The sequence below is a fragment of the Pistacia vera genome, unplaced genomic scaffold (assembly GCF_008641045.1).
Source record: "Pistacia vera cultivar Batoury unplaced genomic scaffold, PisVer_v2 Contig603, whole genome shotgun sequence".
NCBI lineage: Eukaryota > Viridiplantae > Streptophyta > Magnoliopsida > Sapindales > Anacardiaceae > Pistacia > Pistacia vera.
Window position 1 is genome coordinate 559,135 of NW_022196450.1, and position 16,647 is coordinate 575,781.

Sequence of the window (16,647 nt, forward strand, 5' to 3'; positions counted from 1 at the left end):
TTCTTTTCTTGGGTTTTGTTGTTCTTGTGTCAAAAAAGTGGGGAGTGAAGTGTTTGGAGGCTTGTTTTGAGGGATTTTGGTTTCTTTTTGGTTGGGTTTGCGTTTTTTTTTTTTTTTTTTTTTTTGGAAAAAGGGTGGTTTTGTGAAGTTTTGGGCTGGTTTTTTTGAGGGCAAAGTGGTTTTCGATCTGTTCTAGGAGAGATGAGATGATAAAGGTTTCTTTGGTTTGGGAGGAGAAGGAGTGAATTGATTGGTCCGAGCCAAGTGGGGAGGAGAGCTTTAAGCAGTTGGTAGCATGGTCGGGTGGAGATTGAAACCAATGAAGGTGGTAGTGATGTTCGGAGGGATGAGTATAAGGATGCGCCGACCTAGTGGTGATCCGAAAGGGATGAAGTGGCTTCATCCAGAGGGGGTGAGCGTTGACTTTGTCTTTGTGACACACGAGTGGCTGTGATGGAGGCTGAGTGGCGATGAGTCGACTGATGAAGGGTCTGTAGCGAGTTTGAGTGGGAAGATATTATCGACGCGGATTAGGTTGGTGGCGAGATATTCCTCAACCAGTGGTGGTGATAGGGATGAGCAAAGCTGTCTCGGAGTAGGGTGTTGGCAGATAACCCACCGTCTAGATTGAACCAGTGAAGTTACAAAGCTTAGGTATCTATACAGATATTGGCTTCCATCGAGATGAGGGTGTCGACAACAGGAAAGGGTGGATTAGTCCATGAGGGATGGATCAGTATCTACAGAGAACTTGGTAGAGGGGATGCATTTCCATTCCTCGGTTGGTGTGTGAGGTGCTGGGCACCATGGTATTGCTCCCAACCAATTGAGCCGAACATGTGGTGGCGCTCATGTCCATCGAATGTTTATGCGCAAGGCTCTATAAGAATTTAGGATTATGGAGTTGCTCTTCATATTATCTAAGAGAGCTTGATAAAGAGGGGGTCAATACCTCTTTAGCTTCGGCACGACGAGGCACCTGTAACTGGGTGAAGATGTATGACAAAAAATGGGAGGATGTGTACTTTTTTGTCAGGGGCGAGTGGTCTTTGGGGAAGGTGGAGTCGAGAGCATTCCTTTCTTCTGGCAAATGACAGGTGAGGAGATTTAATTTTAGCAAAGTGTTGGAGTACTGAATCTCATTGCTTATTTTTTTGCAGATTCGAACTACACAAACACCCGTCGGACTTGTGCCAAAGAGAAGAGCCGAGCAATCCTTACTTCGTGAGGAAGAAAGAAATTATCACTAAATGTTAAACGAGGCAAACTTGCAAAGGAGTCTCTTGTGGAGCCATGTCCTTAAGGTGCAACAAGGTATCTTGGTTCCACCTAGACATTGTTGTTGTATGTCTTATTGGCTTGGTACAAAAAACTCATTGTCTTTGGTAAATCTGTACGTCATCCACAACTGTTGAAGAATTTTTCCTTGCAGACGAGGAGGATGTCGAGTGGTTCAAGGTTTCATGGTTAAAGAGATAAGGGAGAAGCGCGAACCGAGTCGGTGAGGAAGCAAAAGAGAACCGAGCCAGGTGGAAGTTCTTTGGCTCCATTGAGATGAATCAGGCTATGTTTCTCCACCTGCTCAGAAGGTGATGCTGACTGCTACCATGGTGGTGTCGGATGACGAAAGCGTGTAGAGTGTCATCCCCTCTAATGCCTCAACCTACCAGATACGTCCTTTGTCGGGGCTGTCATGGAATCTTTTCCTCTTGTAGAGGACGAGTGCCAATTGGGGCGACTTGACATAGTGCAGGTGACTGAGTGGCGATGGCTCGGTTCTTTCAGGTAATTGACCTATTTATCTTGTACGCTTGCCTTTTTACTTAGTCTAATTCATTCACTATCATGATTCATGCTTTTCTGGGGATGCCCATCTTTTGAAGTTAATGCTTTGTAGGATAGAAGGAACTAGGAGTTGAAGTGGCGTAACAAGAGCTTGCTGATGCTACCTCCAAGATGGAAAACAAGCTTCAAGCCGAGCAGGAAAAGGAGAATGAGCTGGAAAGGACCGCAAGGATCTTACTCTCTCACTCCTTGACAAGCTGGAGACGTTTTGTGAGGCAGTCTTGAAAACTCGCTTGGAGCTCATGGAGGGAGCATAAGGCGGGGAAGCAGGGCGAATGGGAGGCAGATAAGGACATAACAGGTAAAAAGCTTTTCTCGCAGAGTAAGGGCTTGGACCTGAGCCGGATAGCCGTGACGATGGACTCGGTGTGTCCAAAACTCAAGTCGGGGAGTTGGCGATGGATTGAAAGAGCCGACCGAGGGAGTAGTGCACCGGGTAGTCAATTAGCTAGGGATGTTGGCGAGCTAAAGGCTCAGTTATTGAAGGCGTTGAACTTTGATAATTTACTTTTGTTTTTTGTAAGTGTCGAGCACACATTCATTTGTAAAGTTGAGGCATTGAATCATGTGAACTTAGCCTTGGAGAATTTATATATGAGTTTGGATCGCTATGCTCGCTTTTTTTTGATAAAAATTACTAAGTGTTGTAGATTTTTTGAAAGTAGAATAATTTGGAGAAGGGATGTCCCTTACTGCCCTTGGGGCATTCATTATCAACAGTTAAAGCCTTTGATAAACTTAATATACTTGTAAATTGAATGATGACAAAAATTAAACTAGAGATAAACATCTAACAAAAGTGGGGGGAGTGGACAGGCCCACTCTGTCCCCCATTGTAGATAACTAGGCTAGTGACGGTGGAGCTGAGCCAATATTCTAAAAGTGGGAGGCATCTGATGGGTGCATTCAACTGTTGATGAAGTTCTTGACTTCCGGTTTTTGTAGTTGATATGCTCATTTCCCGATGAGCTTGATTATTTGTATGGGCCTTCGCATGTGGGGGCGAGCTGTAGTACTCTTGGTTTTGAAAACACTTGGGCAACACCAATCCCGACCTTGAAGACTCGCTCAGACATTCTTGTGTAGTGTGGTCCATCTTTTGTGGTATATGACATTGCGGATTAGTGCTTGATCCCTTAGTTTGTCGGCGGTGTCAAGATAGTGGCAAAGTTGGTCCCCTTGGTGTCTTATCTATTTAGAGCCGAGCGAGGGAATCACTACTTCTGATGGGATGACACTTACGAGCCATAAGCCAAGGTTTCTCCTGTAAAAAGACCGCGCTGTGTTGCGATAGAACATAGTTTTCCAGGAAGCTCATTTGCCCAAGCCTTTTGCTTTGGAATCTCTTCTTCAATGTCTGGAGAATGGTTTTGTTTGAGGACTCGACTTGTCCTTTCGCTTGGGGTAGCACAGGTGGAGAAGCTTAGCTTGACCCCACATCTTGCAGAAGTCTTGGAAGCCCAAACTAGGGTTGCAAACGAACCAGCTGTTCGTAAAAAACTCGATGTTCGTTCGATAACTGTTCGATTGACTCGATAACAAAGTTTGTGAATAGTTAATGTTCGTTTGATAATATGTCTGATCGAGTTTGAATATAGGATGTTCGTTCGATTATGTTCACGACATACTTGCTTCGACTTATCCATCCGTTCGCGAAAAATCTGTCGATATTCGTTCATTCATGTTCAAAAAAACATGGTATACATTATTATATATATTTATATTTATATTTTTTCTTTTTTATATAGTTTGGTTTAGTTTGGATGAATTTTTTAATGGTATCAATAATAAAATATTAGCTTTGTTTTTCTTATATATATAATATGTTTGGATTTTTTTTTTTTTTCAAATGTCATATAATTTTGGTAATTAATACATATTAAACTATTTATCTATGATTAATATAGTATGATAATAATTTATATATACACAATTAAATATATATTATAACCCAAAAACAACAAACAAATCGGCCAGCCCAAATTTTAAAACAAAAAACCAAACCCAATTCCACATTTTCATTTTTCCCTTACTTGGCCTAAAATCCAAATCCAATTCAGTCACAACCCTAATTGGTTAATCAAATGAACTAGAACAACCATAAGTTATTTGAATGAGTTATTCAAACATATATTTACAAGTTAATTGAACGATAATCAACGATTAATACGCAATCGAACGATATAATCCAACGTATCACGAACGAACTGCTCGTTTGGTTAATCGAACGAACTTGAACAACCCTTCTGTGTTCGTTTGAGTTTGAACACGATTTCAAACACCCCTTGTGCTTATCGAACGAATCGAACGGAGTGTTCGTTCGTGTCAGTTCGTCTGCAGGCCTAACCCATACTGATAAACTGGGGGCGTTGTCTAGTCTTTTTCCTTGGCAGGCAAACTGATGAGAATATAAAATGTCATATTTCCCCCCTTAATTCTAGTCTTTTATACTTATTGTGCCTAAATGTACTCCTTATTATTCTATTTGATTTAGGAGCAAATGGAGGCTTAAACGCAAAACAGAACTAATTAGGTGAATTCAGACAGTTTTGACATTGCTTCATAATTTGGGCATAACTCTCTCATTGAGCTTCGATTGAGATGATTCAAACTGTAGAACCTAAGAAAGATACTACACTGTTATGTTTTGAGTTCGGAGAGATAACTCGGTGCATCAAGGTTATAATCTGGCTTGAAGTTGACGCACCTGCACTGCCGACGTTCTGGAACATTCTGACCTATCATGCAGTCAATTAGGCAGTTTATTATTGGAAATTTTAAAGACCTGTTGCACGAAATTACAGCTGGAAACACCATTCCTATTTTATTTTAGGACTGTTTTTTATTCCAGCTGTAATTTGCAGTTTTATTGACGCAAGTCTCTTTTTGCAGTTTTATTCACGCAAGTGCTACTCAAAACTGCAATATGCATAGAAAAAATTACAGTTTTATTTTATTTCCAGCTGTAATTGAAGAGTTTTAAAGACCTGTTGCATGCAAGAATTAGGCAGTTTATTGCAGCAAATCAATAAAACTATGGATTAATCTAATTTTTCAGTGTTCAATTTATGTTTTGAGTATTGGATGTCTTCTAGCATATTGTCATGATTGTTTTTAATTACTAGGAGGCTACTAGTTTTTATTTGTTGCACTTACTGCTAAGTTAGATATCAAATCCGTAATTTTGATCCCTTTAACTTGTGAAGTAATTAAGGTTTAAGAGTTTGTTGCGTAAGGAATTATTAAGTCTTAAGAAGAACATTCAACTAAATTAAATACAACCGCTTGAGGTTGTGTGTTTAGCTTACGATTCTCTAGTTCTTAAGGCTGCCACTAGATTAAATCTTTAGCGCTTGTCTAGGGTTGTTTAGTACAAGATTATTAGATGCTTGTTTCTAATTAATTAAACTAAGGAGAGATAGGAAAATAGTTCCAACGTGAATACTCAAAGTATGAATTGATTTATTTTTGATCGATGATCAGTTGTAAGATTCTGATGGTGGATGTTGACTTAGACAAGGTTTGTTATTTTGATTGATTGATAATTTGAATTGTTGTTTTCTCAAATTGTTTCTGTTTAACTCAAAACCCCTGCCGTTGTCACGTGACATTAAATTCAGCTAGACACTCTCCGTGGGAATGATCCTGACTCACACTACTACATGTGTTTTAGGTTTTAATTCTGGGTGCTACGACAGCACACCAAAACCGATAGATCCTATTCTTCAATACAAAAATCTTTACTTCATGATATCTTACTTGAGCAAAGGCTTCTGCTTTTATCCATTTAGTGAAGTAGTCGGTGACCAAGCACTATACACCTTCGACTCGATGTGGTTGGTAGTTTCCAATGATATCTATCCCCCACTTCATGAATGGCCAAGGCGTGAGGATGAGCTGAGTCATTTTGGAGGTAGATGTGACACTTGGAGAAGCGTTGGCAACTGTCACACCTCTTGGTGTATTTGGTTGTCGACCACAAGGTGGGCCAGTAGTAGCGGTTTTCAATGCTTATTGGCGAGGCTTCGTCCCTAGCATGATTGGCATATCGCATCGTGGGAGTTCTGTAGCCTTCATGATGTGAACATGCTAGACACTTAGAGATGAACTGCTAGGCGGGCCATCCTTCCAATGAGATGTTGCACGTCTTTTATGCTAGTTGGAGATGGATGCCCAAGATTGCCTTGATCTAATTGGATTGGCCCCAACCGCATACGTAACCATATATCCTAGAAACTTCCTCGAGGATACACCGAAGGAGAATTTGGCCGGATTCAGTCCATATTGTTTTCCATAGCACCTTGAAGGCTTGTCAAATGTGGTCGAGGTGTTACTTGGTGATTAGTGACTTTACTAGCATAAGTCGATATAGATCCATACAGTCCTAGAAAGTTGGAGAACATTTTGTCAGAGTCGTTGGTATATGGCTCCACATTCTTAAGTCGAACGACATCACTTTGTAGTAGTAGATGCCTCGTTGGTGATGAAGGCAGCTTTCTTGGTCATCTGAGTGCATCAGTATCTGTAGTAGAGAAGGCCATAAAGCTAGTGGTGACATCCACTAGCATTTCTATGTGAAGGAGTGGGAAGGAGTCCTTAAGACAGCATTGTTTAGGTCGGTGAAATCAATACAAACTTCCATTTTCCATCTTCCTCTTCACTACCAATGTTCGCCAACCAATCTGAGTAGTGGACCTTCGAACTGAGTATTGCTAAGTGTTTCTCCACCTCCTCGTTAATCACCTTATTTCTCCAGCGAATTCTTCTCCTCTGTCACAGGAGGGTAGTCTAGATCGGCATTTAGCCAGTGCCTATAGCTTTGGGTAGATCCTGGTCATGTCAGAGTGAGACCAAGCGAAGCAATCTTGGTCTCCTTTAGGAAGTGATGACCTTTCTTGGATATCAGGTATGGGCTAAGCTCTACTTGTGTCTTTCGGTCAGAAACTTGGTGGGACTAGACTTCATCCAGTTCCTCATAGTTGGTTGATCCGGCTCTGTCTTCCATGGAGGTGTCTGTAATTACTACATGGTGCCACGGTTCGCCTTGAAGGCATTTTGATAACAATCTTGGAAGCCTTCTGATATGCCCCACTTGCTGGAGGAACCTGATAGTCTGATAAATAGTCAAAGGAACAGCCGTATGCCATGAATCCACGACTGATCGAGGATCATATTGTAGGGGAAGGGGCATCTGTATCATGAAGGTGGTTTGATGGTTGATCCCTTGGCACAGAACGCGTAGGGATCTCTCCTGGGTGTACTTTTGCTTCAAGCTGAATCCTACGAGGAGATTTGGCACGATTGATGCTAGATTCGTCCAATCCCATCACCTTGAATGCTTTAAGGAAAATGATGTTTGCTAAGGAGCAAGGTCAACTAGGATTCTTTTGACAATGTTGCAATCTGGAGTGTGATTACAAGTGTATCATGGTGGGGATTTAGAGTGGTGCGCCTCACTATCCATGAATTCTATGGTCAGATTGGTGCTCCTACGTGTTGGCCTTGAGTGTTGGAGCTGTAGGTTGCCTGTAGCTGGGCGTGGCGCTTTGCTGAAGAGTAGCTTACCCCCTAACTTTTGATCCCCCGAGATAACTCCGATATTCCATTGCTGGAGGGGCTTTGTGTGGAGGAGAAATTGGCTATCTCTATTCATCATGTGCTTTCCCCTTGTTATCAAGAACTAGCGGAGTGTCCCATTTTAGCAGCTTAGCTACTAGGCAAAGTCACAATACAATCAACGGTTTGTGGCCATGGTCTCCTGGAATTCACACTATTTGGTGGTGTCCGCTTTGCTCCAGGATTTTCAATGGCTAGCCATCTGACCACGTTCCATCTCTTTCATCAAAATGCTACTCCACTAGCTCGATAGTAAGGTTATACTAGGGAGGATGTGAAATGAAGAAACCAATATCTCTTCATCACATCCTCCCTAGAAAACCCAAACTCAACTGAAATAATGGCTACACAATAAGAAACCATTTCACTTAAACACAAAACACAAAGACGCAGCATTATGATTAAGAATTCCTTGAAATATACTGATTTTAATGCATTTCATTAGAATATATTATTTCCCTCATTATTTCTTTTTCAATTAAAATATATATATATTTTTTATATTTTCTGTTGTTTATCGTAATTGATTAACTAGTGAAACTTTGAAAATAGATAATTATAAGCACTTTAAATTGTTACTGTGTCTTTTGATAATATTATTCTACAATATTATATGAGAGCATGCAGGCTATTTGATATCAAAGTTCGACCTACCTAGAGTTACAAAGAATCTAACGTAGTTTGGCAATTTAGGGACGTTTAGTTGGAGGTTAAGGAAGATTAATGGGGTTATGTTATTTTATATTACTTGATTACCATGTTTGGTTGTCAAGTAATATAAGATTCTGATAATCTTGCATTATCAATAATTGTTACTGTTGGTAATATTGGAAGTAATCTGATTATTTCTATTTTTTTAGGTATTGTAAGATTATCAAAGTAATCTTATTTTTGTTACAATTTTATCCCTTATTAATAAAAATTTTGGACAATAATGCCCTTATTTTAAAATAAATTTACATTAATATATTATTTCAATTTTACCCTTGTTTAATTAATTTTTTGGACAATAATACCTTTATATTTAAAACAAATTATAGACCACCACTGCCACCTAGCCACCACCGCCGACAGCGGGCCAACCACCAGTGACCGTCGCCGGAAAGTCGTCGGAGTCCCTAAAAAAGACCGAGATTCGGTGGGAGGCTCCGATATGACTGTTTCTGGTCATATTGATGGCTGAAAACAGCCATATCAGGCCAGATCTGGCCGTTAATGGCCAAATCTCTGGCCATTAACGGCCAAATCTGGGTGAGATCTGGTTGATAATGGCCAAAGATCTGGCTGTTTTCGACCATCAATATGGCCAGAAACAGCCATATCGGAGCCTCGTGGTCACGGTAAGGTACTCACGACGACTTTTGGAGACTTCTGGCGATGGTTTGCGGTGGCGGCAGGGGGTGGGGGTCATTTCGTCATAAATTAAAATTCTATAAAAGAGGGAGTGTTTTAGCTAAATCTGAAATATTGGGGGTTAAAAAAAATTATTAAAAAATTAATAATAAAAATATTATATTAATATTTAAAGAGGAGATAATTTAGTAATTTAAATAACATATCCATCAAGTTATTACCCCTAACCAAACATATTAATATAACGTATCCATTAACTAACCAAACACATTTTCTTAATGATTTCCAATAATCTTCAAGGTACTATAAGATTCCAGTAATCCAACATTCCCTGAACCAAACGCCCCCTTAAGAGTATAAATTTGTAACACGTACTACTTAACATGTTCAATCCTTTCAGTTGAAAATACCATGAGGATGCGTAGAAAAAATATCTACCCAGAAATTATAGCAAGACGATAATTTAGAAAAAAAGAAATTCATAAATTTATAAAAATGACTATTTCAGTTCACATATTGTTTTGCCCATAATGAAGACACAAGATTAACAATATATTGTATTAATGGTTAGGATCCAAGAACAAACTTGTTTTATCAACAGTTTTATGCATGATAACAAAAACTGTGAAAAGATGTTTAATATTTGTGCTTTTATAAGAGTTTTTAGAGAGAAAAAATAATTTTGGTATGATTTTTGTAGTGCCCGACACCGACAAGACTCAGCAATAGATTAAAAAGTAAGACGAAAAGAGAGGACAAAAACATTTAACACGGCTTAAGAGAATTCTAGACACATTGAACTACATCCACAAGCTCCATAAGCATTAAGTAAGCAGCTGTTGATTTCTGACTGTTTTTTTGTTCATTCTCATGATTGTCTCAGCAGTGGAGTTGATAACAAAAATGTGAAAAGATGACTTTTTTTTTTTCTTTTTTCTTTTTAAACAAATTGGATATTTAGTATTTATCCAAAATTAGGCACTTTCGTACTCATGTTTGTATACTTTCTTTGATCATAAAAAGACCAAACTTTATCTTTAAGGATTATAGTTATAGAAAATTTAACATAGATCATTATTTAAAAAAATAAAAATGAAAATGAAACTTAAATAATTCTAAATATGAAAACATTTGAATTCCCACAAAACCATCTTTCCTTAGAAATTAGAAACAATGACAGTCGTTCAATGAGAGCCCTTCACATTATCCCTTATTGAGATATTATTTGATTACATTTGTTACAGTAGATTAATATGGGGACCATGACTCCAATCGGATATTAGATCTTAAAAAAAATAAAAATAAATAAAAATAAATTGCTTATGCAATCTTTTGGAATTTATTTTCCGCCAATAACTCTAGGCAAATGCTAATCTGCTTTCTTACTGTCATAGCATAATATATTAATATAACTTAACTTGAGGATATTTTAATTTCTAAAACAGGATAATTTTATATTAAGTCAATAATAATAATAATAATAATAATAATACTCTAGAGGACGTCCATAGAGCCTGGACGCAGTGAGACATAGTTCGAACGAGACTTCTATGTCAGAGAACATGCATTATCTGGTGGTCGACATTTCAAGTGTTAAAATAAACAATAAAAAATCCAGAAGTAATATCTTTCACAAAATCACGAGACGCTAATTTTGACATATTTCATAATGCCAACAATACATGATGATCTTCATCTTCATTGATCAGAAACTTGTCTATGATTCTGCAGAAACTCAACAAATTTGTGAACGTACTGATCGTGAAGTTCTTCATCTGCAAATAAAACCCCCAATTCCTTTGCTTTCTCTCTGTAAATTCTTCCTTCTTCTTCAACTATCACCAACTTCAACGCCTCCGCCACCGACTTCCGTGTATATGCTCCATCTTCCTCATTTCTCGCTATCTCTATCCCCGCCTTCTTCTCGGCAAACACTCTAGCAATCAACCCTTGGTCCATGGAGAAAGGTAGCAAAACCAATGGATGCCCAAAGTAAAGCGACTCTGTAATTGAACTAAATCCACAGTGAGTCAAGAATGCTCCCACCGATTCATGAGCTAATATCCTGAGCTGAGGTGCCCAACTCGTCCAGACCACTCCTCTTCCCTTCACTCTTTCCTCGAACCCATCTGGAAGAACTATCGTTTCATCCCGATTTCTCAGCGCCCAAAAGAAAGGTAATCCGGATAACTCGAGCCCCAAAGCCAACTCAGTCAACTCATTTTGACTCAAATTCAACTCGCTTCCAAAGGCAACATAAATAACCGTCTTTCTCCCCCGTTTCCCTAACCACTCGCTAATTGTAAGCCAGGTGCTATCTTCATTAGCGTCTCTGCTATCGTGAGCTGTGGGTGGCAACAGCCCTATAGGAAGAACTGGTTTACCATGAAGCTCTCCCACGAGGTATATCCACTCTGATTCAATCTCCATGCAGCTTCTTACAGCTATCACATCACAACCCGCCATTACCGTCCCCACACGAACGATATCTGTGACTCCCGAATCGTTCATCTCAAAGTGACCAAAAAATTTTTTCGCCTCGTAAAGCCGATACGCAACTCTGGTATCAAACGATACCCACTTCGGAGGAACCGTGAAATCTTGCGGCTTAGTCCGTGGATCCTTGCCGTTGATCATGGCAGACGATGATGGTCCACCGTAACAGATGGTCCAAGCCTGGAAGATGCTGAAGAAGACGCTGGAGATTCCAAGCTTGGCTGTTATGGGTGGTAACCAGTAAGGCATAGCGTCGTAAATAATCCAATCTGGAGTTGATTTTTGTAAAAATTCAGCCAAGGAATCTTGGAGATTATCGTAGGCAATTTTAAGATATGGGATTTTGTGAAGTGGCAAATCATTAGTGGCCTCTGCGTCTTGTGGAAGATTATCCTGACGGGGTAAAGCGAGGCTCACAAAATTCATCAAGGAAGATAAATTCGGAGGGATTTTGGGAAGGCGTTGGATGTTTCTGGGAGTTGAAATGAAAGAGATTCTGTGACCCTTTTGAGCGATGCGTTTGGCAAGTTCAAAGTATGGAATCATGTGACCAAAGGCTAGCCATGGAAACATAACAATCTGAAGCGATTTAGCAGTAGCCGCCATGGCTATCAATCAAATTACAGGCGTTTTTGTGACCCTTGTTGGTTGTATTATGTGGTAATGCAGATACTATGGAAAATAAGATATTTAAAAGAAGGATCCAGAGTTTGTACGAAGCACACCAGCTACTGCAAGGTCCCATGCTAGTATTCTATACAGTGGCTAAGTGCGTGTACATTCGTCAACAAGGAGTTAAAAAGATTTAATCTTCAAATTCTGAAAAGACAAGTACAAGAGACGGTATATATATATAATTGTTACCTTTTCATCTTCGTGATTTCTCTCTCTCATCCTTTTATTTATTTATTTATTTTTTTTGTCTTTAAAATCCTTTTTGTATAAGTTTTTGTAAAGAGAATATTTTTCTTCTGAAAAATGATACTTTGGTTTCATTATTTATTTCTTTAAATGCTTCAGAGTCATCTGATCAATACTATGCTTATAAATAGTCATACAATGACATAAAAAATAAAGGATAAAATAATTATTTTATATGATAATAATATTTTACTTACAACTTAGTTATACAATTAAGTCATACAAACAGATAAAAATTACACAAAATTTATATAAAATGACTATTTTGTCTTTTATTTTTTATCTGTTTGTATGTCTCAATTGTAAGTAAAATATTATTGTCATGTAAAATGACTATTCTGTTTTTTATTTTTTATTTGTTTGTATGACTCAATTATAAGCATAATATTACTTTTTATATAAATCTTGTGTAATTTTATCAGATTATATGACTCAATTGTAACCAAAATATTATCGCAGTCATTTACGTCCTTGCCTTTAAAAGCTCTTTCTGTTAAAATCGTTTAACAGATTAAAATTCCCATAATTTTTTGCCCATAAAAATTAAAAACTTAATAACTCTTCTTAACGACCAACACCTACCTACCTACAAATCGTCACCATCCACCACCACTGTCAATCATTGTTGATGCGTGATTTTGAAATCAACGACTCGCACGTGCAAAGTGCTAAGCTGTTCTTAGAAATTACACTTGAACAATTATATTAGATAGAAAGACTGAACAATAAATGAGAAGTATGATTTTTAAAGTGGTTCAGATGCTTAAAGCGAATCCTACGTTCACTGTTTCTTTTATATATGAGAGATTACAAGAGATTGCATATAGCGAACAACAAACAGAGAAACAATAATTGAGTATTCAGAGAGAATATCAAGTCAGTCTCTTTTCCGTAGATTATCCTTGCTCTGAAAATAAAGATTACAATCAGAATTAGGGTTCAATATCATAATCCTTAAAATGAGAGGGGGAGTCCTCTATTTATATTAGAGGAATTCAAGGTAATGATTACAAATCTGCAAGTGGGTAGATGCCATGTAAGTTCTTTCTTGCCTCCCATTGGCAGATAACTTAGGAAATATCCTTAAATTATCTCGGGCTTGGACAGGTGTGCGGTCCTCAGTCACTCATAAAAAAAACCTGAATCTGTTAAGTTGGTGACAACCATATTCTTTCCATCATGGAGCAACGTGGCAGCTCCTAGACGGCGCAAAGCTTTCTTGAACTCTGATTGGTGCTTGTTGATGTAGGCTAACGTTAGCCCTGATTTTTTAGGTATAACAGACGCTCCCCAGTTCTAAAGGTTCAAAGATTGAATCTTGAGAACTTCATGATTATGCTGCGACCTGACTTGTTTCAAGGAGTGTTTGCCCGAACTACCAGTTGAGAACAACCAAATTGTTACAAACGACATGAGGCTGATAGTTTGACATGACCAGCCAACTGAGTGTAGATCGTGACATGGGTCTTGAGAACTACACAAGTGACTTGACGTGATCATTCACAAAGGTCTAGTGACCTGAGCCAGATCATGATCAGTGCTATGAAAATATGTTTCGTACTCTACCTATCATTCACAACTTGAAAACACTTAGAACATTTTGCTGTCGACAATTGAGAATCATTTTGTTCAGTGTTCGAATTTGACATGTGGAAAAAATGTCTTATTCGAACGACCTCCTCAAGTGTTATTTGTTGCGTTTAACAACTATCTTGGTCAATAAAATAAACTTTATCTGACAGACGTGTCTTTGCGCAATAAGTGTCAGCCATGAGCATTAAATGCAAGCCATGCTGAAACGATATTCCTTTTTGAAGCATTAAATGTGGATGAGGGAGCATTTACTATGGGAGAGATAATCACACCGACGTTTGACGTTTCAATAAAGAGAACTGCCAGTTGATCTTCACGAAGCGTGAAGGTTACTCTTCGCACAGATCAGTGACACATGGTCACAATCAATGGCTAGAAATGCATTCCTGCCCAAATGTCGCTTATAAAAGAAACCAAGCGTCGTCTTTCACCTTATAAAACCCAAAGCCCATTCTAACTTTTTTCATAGAACTCAAACTTTCAGAGAGGAAAATAGCATTTTTGCACTCAAAAGATTAGTCATTTTCCTTACTGATGCGCACTCAATGTTATGACAGAACATCCGTTCCCAGCAACCAAGAGGTAAAGAAATTTCTTCTCTTTTTCTCTTTTTCATTCCTGTAAAAAAACTTAGTTTTTAAAGTAATGGTGAGTGTGAACGTCTGGTAGACTTAGATAATGAAAATTCTCGGGTAGTGTTTGAAAAGAAACACTTTTAAGAGTCAAAACTCAGGCCATAGATCATTAGAAAATCTTTCTTAAGAATTTTTAGGGTTTTGACGGCTATGGAAGAGGAACTAGGGTTATTTTACTATTCTGAGTCGTCGTATGAGGTAACTTATGTAGAGTTTGAGTCACCTTTACATGTTGCCCTTTTACAAACTAACTGATGTGGAAATGAGCCAAATCGAAGGGCCAGGCGACCAAAACATGGGCATGGCAGGTTGAGGTGTCGACAACTAAGAAAGAGCATAACGCATCGCCTGCTGGACTCGTACGCAAGTGTGTGCGATCGATTGTGTGAGGGACATCGCTCGAGTGAAGATGGCAGCGGCTGGAACTCAGTGAAAACTATGTCGACGCAGCTGAATCGGAGGGCCAGTCGATTGGGGAGGGTGAGAGGAGGAGTGAGGGCTGCAGTGGGCACCGAAAAATGCCAAAAATAACCAATGGTGGTGAATGTGGTTTAGGGAGGGAGAGAGAAGCGGCGGAAGAGAAGTAGTTTTAGAGAGAGGGTACTTGTGAGAGAAATTTGAGATGTGGAGGGTTATTTTGAAATTTTTATTTTCATTTCAAATTTAATACTGATAAAATGGCCATTTTATCCTATAATTGTTTCATTAAACAATTTTATATTAATTTACGGGTGGAAATCTGAAATTTATGGAACAAAGGGTGGGAACTTGCCATTTCACGAAACCTTGGGTAGGAACATGTCGTTTACTCTTATGATATTGGAATCTTTTAATATGAGATAATGTTTTTACTTTGGAATTATTTTAATTTGAAAAGGGTTTAGTGAAAGGGTAAGAAGGGTTTAGTTCCTGCTGCAAAAAAGTAAAGCCCTGAAAAATTGCAAAGAAAATGATAGATTTATTCCAATAGGAAACTCTAGAAACATTAATTACATCATCCAAATTATAGACTATTACTACAAACGTTATGAGTGTTCTTAGAATATGCTACATATATAATCTTAAGTTCTGATGGCTTTTTTTTTTTTTTTTTTTTTTTTTTTTTTTTTGTGACTTGTGTGTTCGCCAATTTGCACCACCTCAACTAGTTTTCTGGGACCCTAAGGTGCACGACCAGGTAAATCTCCTTAGTGGCCACCCCTATTAGTGTGGAACCTCGAACTCAGGAACTCATGTTGGACCCCTTTACTCTTTTACCATCAAATCACCAATGATGGTTCGGTGGCTTTTAGTCACAAGAAATATAAATATCTTTCAAAATATGAAATTATTGATGGAAACTTTACCTCCAAAACTATTCACGAAAATATTTGTAAGCCTTCATAAATCTGCTTAAATGATGTTATGCTGATAAAAATATATTTGACTAAATAGAAACTAATACAACATTTGAGAAATCATATTGAATCTAGAAATAAGTTTAGAGATGAAGATGATACTTCATATTATTATGAAATCTTAGAGTTTGATGCAATTTATTGTTGTAATAATGTGTGAATAAACAAACACAAGGAAAAAAGAAATGCAATTTGTATTGTATTTTCTTATTAGTACAGTAAGGGATATTTATACAATATAATTTGAAAGATTACTACATTTAGAGGATAAATATAGGTGGATAAACACATTAGGGGATACATACAAGAAATCAAATAGATAATCAAGGGATTGAAATCCCTTCATTACAGTATTTTAAGCATCCTTTCAAGCTCAAGGTGATGTAGTAGAAGCTAGTCAAAGTTTCGAAACCAAGTCAATGAACCTTGTAAAGGTTGAAGAAGACTTTGAGAAGATGTCAATTGGCTTATAGTAAACACTAAAATTTACAATTGAATGGAAAATAGAATCTTGTGAGGCGAGCCACTGACAACCTAGATGGACTTGCGGAGGGTAACCCTGAGGCTAGGGAACAACTTTAGCAATGTAGGAAAGTTGAAGTTGGTGGTAGGTTTGACAGTACGAGAGTTGGAGCTTAGGGTTGATTTCTGAATGCCTAATAAGAGAGTCAGCCTCTATTTTTATAGTGAACTCAGGGGGTCCGAATCCTAATAGGACTCCGAGGCCTACTTGGTAGATGAGTTCCCTTTTTCAAAAAGAGATTAGATTTTCTACCTTTATCAGTTTAGGC

At 38.2% G+C, this 16,647-nt stretch overlaps 1 protein-coding gene across 1 annotated transcript; it reads right to left on the reverse strand.

The window, feature by feature from the left end:
* Positions 1–10,322: 10,322 nt before the first annotated feature.
* Positions 10,323–12,061, reverse strand: LOC116110501 (putative UDP-rhamnose:rhamnosyltransferase 1). The gene has a single exon (XM_031396712.1). It carries the CDS (start codon positions 11,914–11,916, stop codon positions 10,513–10,515), a length of 1,404 nt encoding a protein of 467 aa, XP_031252572.1. The 5' UTR covers positions 11,917–12,061; the 3' UTR covers positions 10,323–10,512.
* Between the last annotated feature and the right edge of the window lie 4,586 nt (positions 12,062–16,647).

Bases quoted from the DNA above. Each gene is read 5' to 3' on its own strand.
- LOC116110501 (XM_031396712.1), bottom strand. From the start codon at position 11,916: ATGGCGGCTACTGCTAAATCGCTTCAGATTGTTATGTTTCCATGGCTA.